The sequence below is a fragment of the Chenopodium quinoa genome, unplaced genomic scaffold (assembly GCF_001683475.1).
Source record: "Chenopodium quinoa cultivar QQ74 unplaced genomic scaffold, ASM168347v1, whole genome shotgun sequence".
In the NCBI taxonomy this organism is placed as follows: Eukaryota; Viridiplantae; Streptophyta; class Magnoliopsida; order Caryophyllales; family Amaranthaceae; genus Chenopodium; species Chenopodium quinoa.
In genome coordinates, this window is record NW_018743946.1 from 2702717 (window position 1) to 2720851 (window position 18135).

General features: G+C 35.7%; 1 protein-coding gene across 1 annotated transcript; it reads right to left on the minus strand.

The window, feature by feature from the left end:
• Positions 1 to 12836: 12836 nt before the first annotated feature.
• On the minus strand, positions 12837 to 18076 carry LOC110688992 (serine/threonine-protein phosphatase 7 long form homolog). The gene is made up of 5 exons (XM_021865737.1): positions 17598 to 18076; positions 14137 to 15043; positions 13976 to 14063; positions 13454 to 13885; positions 12837 to 13372 (listed from the first exon to the last, which is right to left on the minus strand). The coding sequence occupies exons 2-5, from the start codon at positions 15036 to 15038 to the stop codon at positions 12929 to 12931; spliced, it is 1866 nt and encodes a 621-aa protein (XP_021721429.1). The 5' UTR covers positions 15039 to 15043; positions 17598 to 18076; the 3' UTR covers positions 12837 to 12928.
• Between the last annotated feature and the right edge of the window lie 59 nt (positions 18077 to 18135).

The following is an 18135-nucleotide window of genomic DNA, read 5'->3' on the forward strand; positions in this document are numbered from 1 at the left end:
ATGTGTTGCTAAAATGTATCCAAAAGTTCTCGGAAATTCAAGACATTAGAAACGTGTTACCGCTCATAGAATTTGCTATAGCTAGAGGAGTAAAGGGCCAGGTTCTAGGCTTTCCAATAATTTTTTTTTTTGTACGTTGTATGACTTTGTCAGTTTTTTATTTATAATAATAATAGTGATTATAATAATAATAATTAATAATAATAATAATAACAACAAGATCCTCAAAGCATGCGTGAGGGTGTCTTTCCACCTAATATTGCTCGACCTTTGTGTGGTGTTAAGTTGCTTGGTGGTCCCGCTAATTCCAATTCTGGTTTTAGTGGTGAGCTTGTGATGCAGAGAGTGACCAAGACCATTGCCCTTATGGATAAGGTCGCTATGCTGGATGATCCTCAGTGTGAGCTGTTGTTACTTAGGGCCTGTACCAGAGTTTCTAAACTCTACTTTGCATTACGTACTTGTCCTCCTAGTACTTTTGAGGCGGCTCAACGCACTTTCGATGGGGCTCTTCGATCTTCCTTGGAGCGTATTGTTACTGCTTCGGGGCCTAGGTTTGGCGACTGGCAGTGGCGGCTTGCCACCTTACCACTTGCATGTGGAGGGCTTGGTGTTTATTCCGCAGGTGATGTTCGTCACTATGCTTTCCTTGCTTCTCGGTTGCAGTTTGTTGGGTTGCAGACACAACTTCTACGGTATGCTGGTGTTGTTGGTCTTGGACGAGCCTTTGAGGATGCGCTGGGTCTGTTTAATGGAACAGTGGAGTTTGACATTTTGAGTAATCCTAGTGAGGTTGCTGCCCCTAAACTCATGAAGAAATTGGCAGATATATATTTCACAAAGGTTACCGCTTCAGCAGACTTTACTTTTTTCTGTAACTCCTCGGCAATCAGCATTATGGAAATCACAACAAGGAGATCACACCTCTGCTTGGCTTAGGGAGGTCCCTATTTCGGGGTTGGGTCAGACGATGAACGCCAAGACTTATCGATGTGTGTTGTGCTACCGGTTGGGTGTTCCATTGTTCTCTATCACGACGTCGTACTCTGCTTGTTCAAGAGTTTTTATTGGGGATATTTACGGTGATCACGCAGTGTCTTGTGCTGGTATTGTGGGCATCAAACATCGGCATAATGTTGTTCAGGATACCCTTGTTGATGTTTGCTATCGGTCAGGGATTTCAGCTAGAAAGGAGGTGGACATTGGGTTATTTGAAGGGAACGACGGGGCTCTCAGACCTGCAGATGTGTTACTTTATTCATGGGACCGTGGTCACGATGTATGTGTTGACTTGATAGGGTCTTCTCCTTTGACACAGTCTGGGCTTTCTGACTTTGTTCCTGGACGGGTAGTGACTGATGCGACCAATCAGAAGCGGGTCAAGTACGAATCCAGTTGTCGAGCAATCGGATATGGCTTCCTTCCTTTCTCTTTCTCTTCTCTTGGGGAGTTAGAAAAGGAGGCTGTTGCATTGCTTAAGCGAATCTAGAAGTTCTCGAAGACTCTGGATATTGGGGCGCGTGCTGCAGCTCATATCTTTACTAGGATCGGCTTTTCTAAAGCTAGAGGAGTGGGGGCCCAGATTGTATCTCGGCTTCCCACTAATTTTCTATAGGGTGTATAACTTTGTATGGTTTTGAGATATAATAATAATAATAATAATAATAATGATAATAATAATAATAATAATAATAATAATAATAATAATAAACGGGGTTGTCTGACTTCGTTCCTAATCGTGTTGTGTTTGCGGTGACTCAGCGGAATCGGAACAAGTATGTGGCGCGTTGCAGGGCTATTGACTATGGTTTTCTTCCTTTCTCCTTTTCTTCATTGGGGGAATTAGGGAAGGATGCTATTGTGTTGCTGAAGAGGGTTCAGGCGTTCACTAAGACTCAGGATATTGGTGCTCGTGCAGTTGCTCACATCTTAAGCGGGCGGTTTCGCTATAGTTAGAGGGTGGGGGCCCAGATTGTATCTCGGCTCCCCACCAATTTCTTGTAAATTGATTAACTTTGTAGGTTTTTTGATATATAATAATAATAATAATAATAATAATAATAATAATAATAATAATAATAATTTATCTATATTATTTGGGTATATATATTATGGCAATTTTTTTTTTTATTTTTTTTTTTACAAAATACATTCATGCAGGAGTAATAAAGATAGTTAATTAAGCTACTAGTCCTATGCTCATGGGATGCGTGCGTGATTGATGTATGAAAGCTTAAAAGTATTTTTGTGATTTTGACTTATAACTTTAAAAACATCTATCAAGTGTAAAAGGCAAACTAAAATGTTAAGGAAACAAAATTAGATATAGAAGGGGAAAAAATGAATTGGAGTGCATGTAGTTTATATACTACCTTCGTTCTTAAAAAATATTTTCATATTAAATTTTCCTATGAAATCAAGTATTTGCTTGAAAATTATATAAGAAATAGACTTTCCTATAATTTAATGCAAATGAAATCAAGTATTTGCTTGAAAATTATATAAGAAATAGTCAATCGTGTATCAGATTATAATTTGATTTATTAACACAATTTTTAAGTGATACGTTCTCGTTTGAAGATCGTAATTAATAATGTCATATTTTGTGTTTTTTTTTGCCATTTTACATGATTTTTTCTTTACAGAAATGGTGCTTCCCCCCCCCCCCCCAATTCAGAGTATTAATTTTTACCACTTTAAAATTGATCGTAATTAATTTTTTTCAGTTCAAAAGTTCGCTATTTCCATTTTTCATTAAAATTTATTTATTAAATTATTGATATTTTTTTTATTATAGTTTTTCTATTATAGCTTATTAATTAAAATCTTTGATTGGAAATTTGGAATAATATTACTTAACATTATTTAAGTTTAAGGGCCAATAATTGAGATAGTTCAAAAGTTAGACACGAACTTTTTACCCCCTCAGGACTTTGGCTTATATAATAAAAATAAAATGTAATTTCAATATTCATGATGCACCATTGCATGCTGAGGTCCATATAAAAATCAAAATCGGATTCTTTTAAGTTGAATTCATTATGAGATTTCCATCACTGTTGTGGATACACTTACTTCGTTTTTTATTTTTTTAGTTGACATCATTTGACTTTTGTGTTATTCATAATCTAATTTTTGACTTTTTTTTTATTTATCTACGACAAAATATATATAATGCAGGTTCTTCTTTAAAATCGTCTCAATGTAAATTTTATAAATCCTTTTTTTTTTAAGTTTACAATATCAATAACTAGAGATATTAATCGTTAAAATAGTTTGTTGGTAAGCGATAATATAAAGGTAGTATATTATCACCCAAATCATCATGGACTCTTGATTTATGTTAAGGGGTAGTTAGTTTGTCTATATCAAAATCATCTCAAATTCTACTTCAACTATACTCCCTCTGTAACCAACAAAGTGTTGGCTCATTTGGTAAATTTCTTATGTTAGAAAATTCTACATGTTTGGGGTTCGAAGCCTACCAAGTAAGGGTGTACTCCCTTATCTTCCCCTCACTCCCAAGTGTCTAGCCCGCAAATATTAGACAATATATTTGTAGGGTTAAGATCTAGTAAGGGTCCTCCTTATCAAAAGTGTGTATATAATGAGAAGAGAAAGAATATAAAAATATTAAAAGTAAGATATAAAATCATTAGTGAAAAGGAAAATAATAAAATATTAATATGAAAAGAGTATAAATTTTCAAAAATGAAATTAAAACAATATTTATTCAAATGAATAGAGAGGGTGGAGTAGTCAGTATAATAATTGTATGACGAATTGACGATAGACGGAGAAAGTTGCATGGTTATTCAATTAAGGATATCAAGAACACGTGAAGGTGGTGTGGTGTGGTGTGGTGTGGTGTGGTGTGGTGTTGTGTTGTGTTGACTCGTCTAGCTTAAGTATAATTATTTCCTTGTGTTATGTGCGGAATAGGAAGTAGTCTACATGTAATATGATTACATATTGTCTTTCAAAGCAATTAGAAGCCCAATTAATGCAGGATTAGAAGGCCAAACAATCAGTGCAATTTCGATTTATATACTTCTTAGAATATATGAGATGTAATTATTTATCCCTACACTCTATACCATGCATTACTCCCTACACCCCCTAACTTAAACGACACCGTATAACCCCTACTACATATTTATCCATGCTGCCATTCCACCTAATTATTCAGAATCCGACGTCGCCAGCTCGCCACCATCATAATTGTCAGGGCTAATCTCCTATCCTCCTTTTTTCCTTTTTTTGTTTCTTTTTTTTTATTTTTTTTTTAGATTTGCGGCAACCATTGTATCAAAGGGTTCTTTAATCCTTTTATTGCTCTATGGTTTTGCAAAATGATTTTTTTTTTTTTAAAAAGAAAAAAAAACTTTCTTTTTTCCAAATCTAAGTTGATGTTTAATTTGATCGTATAGTTGATCTGATCTAGAGTGTAATTTTGTAGTTTAATAAAAATTTGGACTAAGTGAACTTCATTGCTCAAAACTAAATGTTAAACCATATATTTAACCCATATATTTTTAATAACAAGGCTCATTAATATTCATGTCATGTTTATTATTATTTTAATATATGTTCATTTATACATAAGTAGATGCTCATTTACATATAGTAGTTTATAAAAAAAAAACGTCTTATCAAAGTCTTGTGCTGATGTAGCCAATGTAGGTACATAGTCAAGATATTGATAAATGTTTTTATGAGTTAATTTTTTAGTTCATTTTGATGTAGATATATGTTATATTGACCATGTACTTAAAAGAGAATGAATTTATTCTCTTTTAAGTAGGGGTGAGCAAAAATTCAGGGTACCCTGATATGGAACCGGAACCTGTTCGGAACCGCAGGTTCCAAACCCGGAACCTGTTGATCAGGTTCCGGTTCCGGGTAATAAAATTAGGAACCTGTTGCAACAGGTTCCGGTTCCGGGTAATAAAATTTTGGATCTAGAACCTGTAGGGTACCCTGTTAGTACAGGTTCCCTATAAGGTACATGAAACCGGAACCTATATGGTATTAAAAATTCTAGACAATTAGTGTTGGTTTGTTATATTTGAAGTACTATACTAAAGTTGTAAGCTTTTTTGTGATCATCTATTTAAAAATAAATAAATTTGTCACAATTTATCAAGTAACTATTAAACTTACTTTGACAGACAGGGTACCCTATTTTGGAACCGGAACCTGCAGGTTCCGGTTTCGGTTCTCAATTCTTAGGAACCTGTTGCAACAGGTTTCGGTTCCGGTTCCTATTTTTAGGAACCTGTTGCAATAGGTTCCGGTTCCGGGTCCTGATATTTTTACAGGGTACCCTGCTACGCTCACCCCTACTTTTAAGTACATGGTCGTCAAGATATTGATAGATGTTATTTTGAATTTTAAGTAGATGTTATTCGAATATATGTTGCAATGTTCAATCCCATTATTTAGATGCATAGTCAAGATATATATTATTAACTTTCTTTTGAATTTCATAAACTTCTAAAAATTCTAATTTAGTAATGTTGATTTTAATTTTGATAATTATATTGTTCATCTATATATTAGTATATGATCATTCACATATTAGTCGACGATCATTAGAATTCTGATAAATGTCCATATTTATCCTCTTTTTATTTTATATATTTTCTATAGATTTAATAAGGACTTTCAATAACAATTTGTAATTTCCTACATTACATGGAAGTAAGTGCGTGATTCTTATAATTATAACTGAATTATATTTTAAGAATGTAAGAATGTCCCAAAATTATAACATAATTCAATTAAAATTGTTAGTCTATCGTAAATGTTCATTTTAAACTTGTTATTAGGTGATTTTGGGCTAGTAAATATAATCTATCATGCAATAATGTACATTTTAGACGGAATTCATGTTCATTAATATATGATCATTTTCACATTAAAATATGTTCAATTGGATTTGATACATGTTCATTATTATTCTCATTGCATTACTTGTTCAATCTCATATTGAATATTCATTATTTGAAATTTAATACCTATATACTCAATTTACTCTTATTAAAAGATGTTCATTTATATTTTAATAATTGTTCATTCTCATATTGAACTGTGTTCATTATTTTAACAATGTGTTCATATTTATTTACAAAAATGAACAATTAAAAAATACATACTAATGGTCATTTACATGAAACATATTGAATATTGAATTTGCCATAAGCATCTATCAGACTATCACTACCCACAAAAATTTTCAAAAATAACTTAATTAGCAAATAAATATAAATTTAATACATTTTTTCATCTATATTAATGTTGCACAATTAAATGTTCAATTATAAATTATTATATGCTCATTTAAAAAAAAATTCATATGTTCAATTATAAATAAGTACATGTTCATTTATAATAAGCATTAAAATGTTAATTTATAATCTTTAAGAAAAAATTTCATTTACAAAATATATATATATATATATATATATATATATATATATTCGCGTAATAAGTCATTTTCTCTTTTTCACATAACATAAATATTGAATGTTCCTTTTTATTTTAGTAGTTGTTCAATTACATAATAGTGTTATAGTGTATATGGTCAATTACAATATCACATATTAACATACGGTTGTTCGTTCATAATTTTTTTTTTTCAAATATTTCATGTTGATTTTAATTTTGAATTTCAATATATGTCTTTTCTCATATGGATATATGGTCCTCACATATTGATAGCTTCAAGAATTTATTCACATATATATTTCATGTTGATTTGTGTATTAATAGATGTTCATTTCCATAATAGTAGATGGTCATTTTCAAACTAATATATGTCCATTTATGTATTAATAAATTTTTATTTCCATGTCGATCAGGTCAACTGTCTTACTCTACAATATTCGTATTTATACGAGAATTGGTTTGTTTTAGTTCAAATCCAATAATTTATTTGTCTTTGTCTATCAGTTAAAAAAAATCGTTGTTATTATGAGTTAGACCGCACAATAGCAATGCAAGGAAAAAAGAAAAATGTCAATAAGAAGGAAACCAAGAAGGCATGAATGGAGTCGCCAAGCAACATATATGAGCCTATAGTACAAGCTTGAATTTTGAATTTTTCGAATTTGGATCGAGAAGTTTTATTGTGTTTGATAATTATATGTGGAATTGTATTGTATATTTTAATATCTAGTAGTACGTTCAAGTTTTATTATGTATTATAATTTTAAAACTTTGTTATAATATGATCCAATAAAATGTACAATACCATGCGTCAATTCGAGTAATAATCTATTACACAAAATTATCTAATTAAAACCATTAGAAATATTATCATCCACTCCCTTACAACTGGAAGAAATATCTTATTAAAAAGTGATTTTGTATGAGCCTTCAATTAAAGAAATAATGATTTATATAAATACTCAACAAAAGCCTCATTAGAATAAACAAATTTTTTCATTTGTAATGAATTATCATTTCTTCATCTCTTACAAAACCGTCTTTTTTAGTCTAAAACTCTTTCTCTCCTTGCTTAGATTTTCTCAATTCTTTACAAGAAATAATGTCCTTGTTACCCAGTGCATAAATAATAAATGATCAAATGATCAATATATAAATGAGCATAAACAGTAACACATATGATCAACCATTATATGATAAAATGTTCATTAATCAAAAGGCATATGATCAATTACAGAAAATCAAACACATAATAAATCCCAAAACATAACTACACAAAACTATTCATTTTTTTATTAGACAAAAGAGCATATATAAATTAAGTAGGAAGATCTTCTAAGAATACACAGCGGGAATAACTCAATGATCAATAATGAATAACTCAATAACACATATATTACAAAAATTTACTCATATATCATTGTCACAGTAACTGTTGTTACCTCATCATAGTTGCCACGATGTCACCACAACAATTAAAAATCACCATCATTGCAATTCTATCCCAATTAAATCTTCATCCTAAAAATTACGTAATTTTGGATCAGATTTTCTATATGATTCTCGTATTATTTGCTTGTTATTGCTACGATTAGGCTCGTGATTTGCTTTTTAAACTGATAATCAATTCGAGCGAACTTGATTGATGTGCGTGTGAACTCAATAACTTCTTCAAATTGCTCTGTTTGCTGCTTCAATTTAGAGTTCCCTTTTTTGCTTGATCTAGGGTTCCTTTTGCAATATTTTTTTCCTTCTGATTTCTCCTGATTAATATGATTATAATTTCTGCTCATAATTTGTTATGTTGACGGTGTTGGCTGGGTGAGCGAGGGTGTTGAGGTGAGGGTTGCATTGTTAGTGGAAGCACAGATATTGTTGTTGGGAGGTAGGGGCATCATTGTGAAGCGGTGTCGTTTGGTAGGGGGTGCAGGGATTTTTGCCTACCCTTGGGTGTAGCCAAAATTTTGTATATGAGATGCATGTATGTTTTGGCGTTTCTTTTTTTGCAGTTTTTGATTTAAGGTTTTTGTTCATTAAAAAATCTCATTTACAATCTCATTTTAAGCATTTGTGAAGGAAGAATCGCATAAGTGTTTTGCAATATTGCGATGGCCGGCGGCATAGTGATTTAGGCTGAATGATCAAGTGTATAATCAGAGAAGACAACCTTTCGATTTTTTTTTCTTTTCGAGCCCCTTATGTTTGATCCGTAAAAATATAATGATTTGTTTGCGGACTTGTTTGTGGCTTACCTTAACTATTTCTAGTCATTACATGAGGAAAACTGTGTTTTATATAATCTGTTTGTAATTAAAACTAAATTTTGTCTAGGTAATTACCTAACGACACACAAATATATTACAAAAATCGCAGATTTCGTGGATCAAACAGGTTTGCGAACAAAAAAAAAAATCAAACTCTAAATCGCAGAGCACACCTTCGTTATTCATTGATCATTACAAAAATTGAAAAATATGTGTTTTAGATCATCATGATACACCCTCCTAAGGCTATTTTCATCCTCAAAACTATAAAACAACATAAATCAAAATTCTCAATCAAACCCTAATACGAAATTTGTATATGAATCATAGAAAAAGATTCGAAACCCAATAAACCCGATCTTTGGACGAAATTTTGGTCTGAGTTCCAAATAGATTAATTATACAAGATTTTTGGGTGGTTAATTAAGATCATAAATGAAGAACAATGATAAATGTTTTATTTTCTAAATTTTAATTATAATTTAATTTTTGAAAATCATTTTAAAAAGATAAAAATAAATTTTAAAATACTATAATTACGTTTTCTTTTTTTTAAAAAAAAACATGTATTTATAGTACATTTAGGCTTTTTAAAAATAAAAAAAAATTAGGCAATTATAACACATGACACATCATCATGTTATGGTGCCAACCATTATTTAGTGTTTAAAAAAAAATAAAAAAAATTAAAAAAATTAAAAAAAAATCTACATCTAGATATGGCATATACGGAGTGGAATGGAGTCTAGATATGTTGCAATTTGGGCCCGTGGAAGAAAATACTATTACCAATAATTAATTAATCGAAGAAAATCAGTTACCGTTAATGACGACACGAGTCACTTTTTGGTGTTGTTTTTCATTCGAAGCGCCTTTTTTTTTTCTTAGCATACAAAAATCATATATCATTTTTATTTGACCAGCATATTTCTTTCCAACAATAATAAAGATTCATGCATGCCATTTTTATATATTGTAATAACAAGTATCTCAAAATTACCTCCAAAATATTATTCCATTTATATGGCTAATATATATATATATATATTTTTTTATTAAATATTCAAATACATTTAAATTCTATGTTAGTGATGTTACGATGATAATTTTGACAACAAGCTTTACTATCACCATCATAAAATAAGATCATATCAAATATAACTATAAAATAACTATTTCAATATATAATACTAAATCAGTTACCGTTAATGACGACACGGGTCACTTTTTGGTGTTTTTTATTCAAACCTTTTTTTTTTTTTTTTTTACGACATGTGTCACATCATAATGCTTATTTTTGTATCCAAATTCATTTTTCTCGCTTTTTCCATGTGTCAACTATTGTCTAATGTACACTATATTCAGCAAACCATAACATGTTTCTAGTCGTGCATTTTGATTCGTCAAATTATAAAATTGATTTTGGTATTGAATGTTGTGCAAATTTTTCAATCTACAATAACAACTTTGACACCCATCAAAGATGAAAAAATAAACTATTATAATAAATATCGCTTGACCTTCACTATTTTTTCTACATGTGGTTGGAAAAATAATCAGACATATATATACGGTGTTTAGATAGCAACAAGGGCGGGGTGAGAATCAATCTCAAAATCTCCTGGAGGCGGGAGGAAAGCTCTAACCACTTGAGCTATTCCTCATTCTCACATATATACTACCTCCGTTTCTTATTAGTTGCAACTTTAGGTATTATTTGTGAGATATAAAATATTCCAAAGTTGCAACTAATACAAAACGGAGATAGTATTAAAACACTTACCGAATAACCTCTGACAGACATAGTAATTTTTAACTAAGTAATTCATGAACTACCACATCATGTGGCCAGAATTACTTGATTAGAGGTTAGTCGGTCGATCAGGGATTTTTGGTCAATGTTTTGGTGTGTGTCAACTGCCAGCTAGACCTGGTAAATGGACCATTCGGATTGGGTTCAGGTCGGGTCAATTTGGGTCAGCAATATTCAGGTGAGTTCGGGTTGGGTCGGGTCAATTTGGGCTACGAGTCAAATTCGGATCAGCAATTCGGGTAAAGTTCGAGTCGTGTAATTTAGGATCAATTTTTCAGGTCAAGTCAATTCGGGTCGGGTCGAGTCACCAAAATAAATTCACTTAAAAAAATAGCTCGAAAAATAAAGTAAAATCGTTAAAAATATATTTTTTTAAAAAATCATGAGTACCTATTACTTAGTAAAGAAAGAAACCCTGAACTAAGTAATTCACCATTATTTCACCCTATTCACTTTAGGAATCAGGTCATTTTGGGTCAGGTCACTTCATGTCAATCAATTCGGGTTGAATCGGGTCGGGTTACTTCGAGTTGAGATAAGTTGGGTTTTGGGTCAATTTTTTGGTCAAGTTATTCGGGTTGGGTCATTCTGAGCATCGTGTCACATTCAGGTCAACACCTTTTCGGGTCGGGTCGGGTTACTTTGAGTCCGGGTCATTTTTGGGTCAATGATTTTGGATCAAATTTCGGGGTGTGAGTCGAGTCAATCAGGTCGGATGTGGATTGCTAGGCCTAGTGTCAGCTTGCTGGTTTGATTAAAATGTTTGAAAGATGCCGAGTATGTGGTTCGAAACACTATTTTTAATTTCTAGTCAATTTTCACATTTTGTGCTTATCTTCAAGCTGGCTGTTAGTATTCTAGTTATAGGCTTATAGCTTCACATTTTGTTTACGAAACAGAAGCTATCTTTTGTAATAAACTAATGATGCATTAATATAATTTCGTCGTATTTGTTATTTAAAAAAATGTGGCTCGAAACACTATAACAGTATACTAGCCAATAGTCAAGAAATTTCTGTTAAATTGAAATGCTGCTGCAATAATTTGTCAAACAAATGATACCATTGAACACCTCAAGGGAATACACTCAAAAACAACAGTGATATAACTAATCCTAACCGAACAACACCAATACGGCAGTACCTTCAAATTAAACCTGTATCAAAATTTTGCAATCCAACCTTGGTAATGACACCTACTGATAATTTAGTAGAATTTGTTATATACACTTGGATGTACTGTACACCCAACTAACCCAAAGTTAGTGTTGTGCTTTTCATTTGATGATTAGATAAAAAAACAATTATCAAAATGAAAACAAAATACTCATAGATGTACGGTACACCCAGGAGTGTATAACATCTCTCGGTAGTTTAGGGGCCAAAGCTTCCATTCTTACATTTATCCCTGCTGACCTGTTCTTTGTGGTTTTTGAACAAATTGACCCAAAATCCTAATTAATCCCTAAATTTACAGGTCAAATCCAACCTGACTCATTTTTGCGGGGTTTTTTTTTTCATTTTAGTAAAACTACATTGATAAATGAAAATCTAGTTCTTGGATTGAATTTGATCATCCACCCACCTTTCGACATTCAGTTCTCTTGAATTTATCTATCTAAGATGCACGCCAATGACCAATAGCCAGTTGCCACACCTACACAAACTATTGACTTACACCAACATCTGCATGCCGTGCCAGTGTGCCACCGACCGCATAGCCCATAACCGCCACTAACCATTATTTTGTACAGGCATCATTATTTTGTAATTTAAGGTTGAATTGTATTGCGTTGAAAAAATTTACGAGCATGTATTGCAAAGATAGTTATTGAAGGAGCTCTTTCCCAAATTAAAGTCAAGAAGAACCGCAATTCCCAAATTGCAGCCAAAGTTTTAAGAATTCCCATTCTACCGTCCACGTAAGCACTGGTTAAAAAACCGGTTTTTTTTTTTTTCCGGTCCAGGGTAAACCGCTACTTGAAGTAGCGGTTTCTTTGCAATAAACCGCCACTTCAAGTAGCGGTTTCTTAGTTTAAAACCGCTACTTGAAGTAGCGGTTTGTTTACAAAAAACCGCTATTTAATGTAGCGGTTTATTTTGGAAAACCGCTACTTCAAGTAGCGGTTTACTTTGAAAAACCGCTACTTGAAGTAGCGGTTTACCCTGGACTGGTTTTTTTTTCAAACTTGCATAATCACTCAAAAAAAAAACCTGCAAGTTGTGTACCTGTAAAACATGAGATATATAGCATATTTTCAACACAACCACCATAAATAACAAGTTTATGAAGATCTAAGGAAGTCGAAATTGCAAAGTCGAATATTTTTCAATTGATTAAATATAACAAAATCCAATTCTAAGCATTTACAAAAAAATTAGTTTAGTTCCAAAATATACACTTAGCTCGGGCGTTGCTTCTTCCCATGAGGTGACGATGAAGATGATGCAGCTGTCTCCTCTGGAATGTCATCCAGGCCAAATCCAACCCCAGACGTAGTGTTGCTACGCCGTCGGTTTCTCTGATACTGGCGATGCACTAGTGGAGGAGATGTCATGATAGTATGCTGAGAAGGAGTCGGTGGACGGAAGGCACGTGCTGAATGGCCTCCACGATGAGGTGGTGGTCTGATCGGCATAGTGTGCACAGTAGAAGATGAAGACGTGGACGGTCGAGGCTGCTGAATAAGGTGTGACTGCCCCACCCTAGACAAGGTTTGGCCACAAAATGATGTAAAACCCTGCATCGTCTGTATGGCAAATGGTATAGCCGTCTCTGGTGGCAAGTGGGAGATGGTCTCAGTAGCTCCCGATAGCTGGACGTGCAAATCAGCAAATGCATGTGCCTACATTTAAGTGTAGTTTTAATGTTAGTAAAATGAAATCAAAAACGTAAGAACTAGATTGAAATGAAGTGAAGTTCATACAAGCAGGAGGTCCGAGGTAGCTGGCTGGTAATGACTCGGGGGGCGCTCCTGTGAAGGTGGAGTAATGACCAGTCTCGTGATGCGACGGTACCAAGCCATGTACTCTGTCATGGCCGGGGAAGAAGTCCCAGTGAATGGGTATCCCTGGACGACTAATGCCTCTCGTCGACTCCACTCGTGTACATGGTCCGAATGCCGAATCTCCCAATTACGCTGTCCCCTTCGATCCTTCCTGTGTAGAGCAACGTCCGTGTCTACATCCTGTGGGATCGGCTGGTCTAACCCGAACTGACGAAGGACTCGGTCTGGGAGGTGGAACTCAACGACGTCAAAGCATATCAGAGGTGCCCGTGAGCGCCAAATGTGCATGTCTGAGCGACAAATCTCCGGAAGTCGATCCATCACCACCTCAGTATATGGCTGCCAAATCATCTAATTCCCAAAACAAGTATGTCAACATGTATATGACTAACATAATGGAAGAAATACAATGCACAAAAAAAAAAGAAACACCGATTGTACCTGGTCCTCGCGCTGATGGTCAAACGCATCTCTGTAGTATGGTAGTCCAGAAGCAGTATGCGCACACGATAGATGGACACGTAACCACCTGTAAAGACATGTTAATAATAATTCTTGAAAGATAGAATTGTAAGAACATGAACTTGAAGCAAACATTGTACCTGCACGCCAAAGGGTCAACACCTCGCTGATGCTGAGTCCCCAAAATGTCATCCTCATCCTCAGCCTCAGGGTCCTCCTGTGGCGGATCTCGAGGCCTCCTAATGTATGGTCGGCCAATAGTAATATGCTCCCACGACCACAACTGTAGTAGGATGAGCGGGCCTCCAATCTGTCTTGAATCTCGCTGACATCCTCGACATAGCTGCCGATACAAAAAACCAAGAGTCGCACTCCCCCAGCTGTAGGTCGAAGCTGTCCCCCAGTCTCGAAGGAACGGCAAGTAGTAGAGTGACACAGCATCGCCACTCTTGTCGGCGAACAGAATAGATCCCATGAGAGTGAGAATGTAAGCACGGCTATGGCGCTGAACTGTCAAGTCATCAGCTCCCTCTGGCATCTGTGAGAAGTGACGTCTGAGCCACGTCAACTTCAAAGTAGATCCCTCCAGAAACGGCTTACCGTTATCATCATGGCCAGGTCGAACTCCCAGCAACTCCTCAACTAGGTCATGCCATCCCTCAAATGGAGGTCCAATGACAGGAGGGCCGTGCACTCTCAGACCTAACAGGACGAAGACATCCTGTAAAGTAATGGTGGCCTCACCTACCACTAGGTGGAAAGTATGTGTCTCCTGCCTCCACCTCTCAACCAACGCCGTAAGAAGAGATCGATCAAGCAAAAACCCTCCTCCCAAAATCCTATGTACACCGTAAAACCCAGCAAGCCTAACGTACTCTAGTACTCCGCCATCTACCCTCCACTCACGTCCCACGCTGACCATATGCTCCCTAACTGAGAGAACTCTATCAGCTACGCCACTCCAAACATCGTGGCTCCTATGGGAAGTCTGCAAGCGTAGAACAGATGGATCAACTGGGCCTGGACGAATCACCGGCTCCATGGGACCAATAGGAGTTAACCCGGAAAAAGGTCATTTGCACTAAAGCGGTTATCGGGAGACATCGAGCCCCCTTTAAGACTCCGTTGAAAACTTCCGACATGTTTGTAGTCTTCACACCAAACCTGAAACCACCATCATGATGAATGGACCACTTACTGTACGGAATTTCCATCAAGTACCTACGGGCCTCTACATTCAAGTCACCAATTTTGTTGATGTAGTAATCAAACTTCTTCTTCTGCCTTGCAGTAGCTGCTTTGCCAAAGAGGTTCTTTATGACGACACTTTTAAATTTTGAGTTCACATTAGAAGCCAAGTGTCGTGTACAGTACTTGTGGTAGGCATTGGGCTCCTCCCAACCACTTCCAACTTCTTCCATTGCTGCTAAAATACCAGCATGTCTGTCAGATATCACACATAGCCCTTTCCTATCTGTAACTCGAGCACGAATACAAGCCATGAACCAAGACCAACTATCATTGTTCTCTCCTTCGACAACCGCAAAAGCAAGGGGGAATAGTTGAAAATTGGCATCCGTTCCCATAGCAATGAGTAGAGTGCCTTTGTATTTGCCATATAAATGAGTGCCATCAATGGTGATAAGGGGTCTGCAGTGACGGAATCCATCAATACATGGCTTGAATGCCCAAAAGACTCGTTAAAAAACATGTGTTCCAGGAACCGTACACTCTAACAACCTCCACTCAATAACAGTTCCAGGATTTGATTCCTTGAGAGCTTGCATGTACTTAGGCAACTGTTCATATGAACCCTCCCAACCCCCATAAATGAGTTTTATTGCCTTTTGTTTCGCTAGCCATGCTCTCTTGTAGGTTATTTGGAATCCATCAAATTTCTCTTTCACAAGTTGCACCATTGTCTTGATTTTCAATGAAGGATCAACGCGAATGACATCTAGAAGAGCATTGCAAACGAACTCGGAAGTCAGTAGCTTATGATCTCCCGAGTCGATGTCACCAACACAGTTACTTGCATGAGGGCCGTTGTACCTCACAATTTTAAACGTAGAGAGTGTTGGATCTTTCACTCCTCTAAGCCTCCACGAACAACTACATTGTTCTTTCCTCTTGCACTCAACAACATATTTCTCTGGCTCTGCCTCCACAACTCGAATTGTTTGATTTCTAGCTATGGAGTAAGATTTCACAGCATCTTTCAGTTGTTGCAATGAGTCAAACTGCTGACCAACCTCAAATTCTCCCCCATTGTTATATGTCTCATTTCCTAACCAAGACATCCATGAGTTATTCAAACGAGGATCAACTTGCGCCACTTCATTGAAGTCTGAAGTGGGGGCGCTTCCTTTAATTGCCTTATCACGAGCTTCAATTACCTCTTCATCATCATCTTCATCAGTGTCATTCATCTCTGCATCGCCAAATACATCAACATTGTTTGGGTCAAGAGAATCAAGAATGCCTTGTGGTTGTGTGCTTGTCGAGGTTCCAACATTAGGCGATGAGGCCGGAGACCTAAACTGTGAGAGATGGTCATTGACATAATGTGGATCAACAAGCATTCTTGTGAATGACCCTATGCCCACACTTTGAACACCAGTGGAAAACGGTTGATCCACACTACCAAAAAAATCCATCCCCGGAAAGGAACCAGTGTTAGTTTGCACAACTGGCTCCTTGGGAACTTGTTCAATGAACAATTGCATTGCAACAGAAGAACTCTGAGTCACAGCAATCCACATAGCTCTAACAGCGTTGTCGTCATTTAACGGAATTGCAACATATGCCCCAGCCATAGGATAACGCATAACCACCTTCAACTCCACACCTCTAGGATCAACACTCAATTCTTCATATAGCTTGTTCAGAACTTGTGAATATGTCATCGCAGAATGTACAAACACAAATTTTTGATTCCCACCCCTATACGTTATATCGCTATCTTTGTGGACAATTTCTCCACCCCAATAGCAATATAGAGGGTAGTTCGGAACCTCCATGTTTCATTCTAGAAAAGACCATTATTAATCAAAGATATTAGATTGCAAAAATTCATTAACAGTGTGGCAATGTCCTAACATCAAGCAAGCAAACTACACAATTATAGCAACCTAAACTGAGCTATGAAGGTCTTAATACCTCTTGAAGCTCAACATGGGCATAAGTCATGACTACATGTACTTTGAGCTCATGTACTTTGTGTATAGAAGCTCTATTTTCACTTTCAAAATCAGCAATTATAGCAACCTAAACTGAGTAATGTGATCGAAACCATTAATAATTCTACAAGGGTTATATGTAAGGTAAGTAAATCAACAACAACAACCAAAACCAACCACAAACATACATACAATTCTGAAACTCAATAACAACAACAATAAACAAGAACACTAACAACAACAACACAACCAAAACCGAAACTCAATAACAACAACAATAAACAAGAACACTAACAACAACAACACAACCAAAACCAACAACAACAACACATACATACAATTCTGAAACTCAATAACAACAACAAACTCAATAACAACAACAAACCCAATAACTGAATACAAAAAATAATTAGGGCACTTACCACAAACAAGAAGATCAGCACGTTTCTTCTGAAATTAGCGAAGCCGACCACTAAAGTCGAACCCTCGGCGTCAACAGCGGCGGCCTTCGTTGCTGAGGAATGCTCCGGCGGCGTCGGTGGATTCCTTGGCTGCGCCGGCTTCCGTTGAAGGAGGTGTGATTTTGGTGGAAGGCGTGGATGGGATTTTGGTGAGAAGACGAAAATGAAAGAGGAAAGTGAAATCGGGAAATTATACCTGCTAGAAAACCGCTACTTGAAGTAGCGGTTTATTAAACAAAAACCGCTACTTGAAGTAGCGGTTTATTAAAAAGAAACCGCTACCTGAAGTAGCGGTTTATTAGTAAAAACCGCTACTTCAGGTAGCGGTTTTGCTGTAGACCGGATTTAAAATTTCTTCCCCCTGAACCGGTGACGTGGACGGTAGAATGGGAATTCTTAAAACTTTGGCTGCAATTTGGGAATTGCGGTTCTTCTTGACTATAATTTGGGAAAGAGCTCTTATTGAAGATGACGTAATGCTATAAGTTGGATTAGGGAG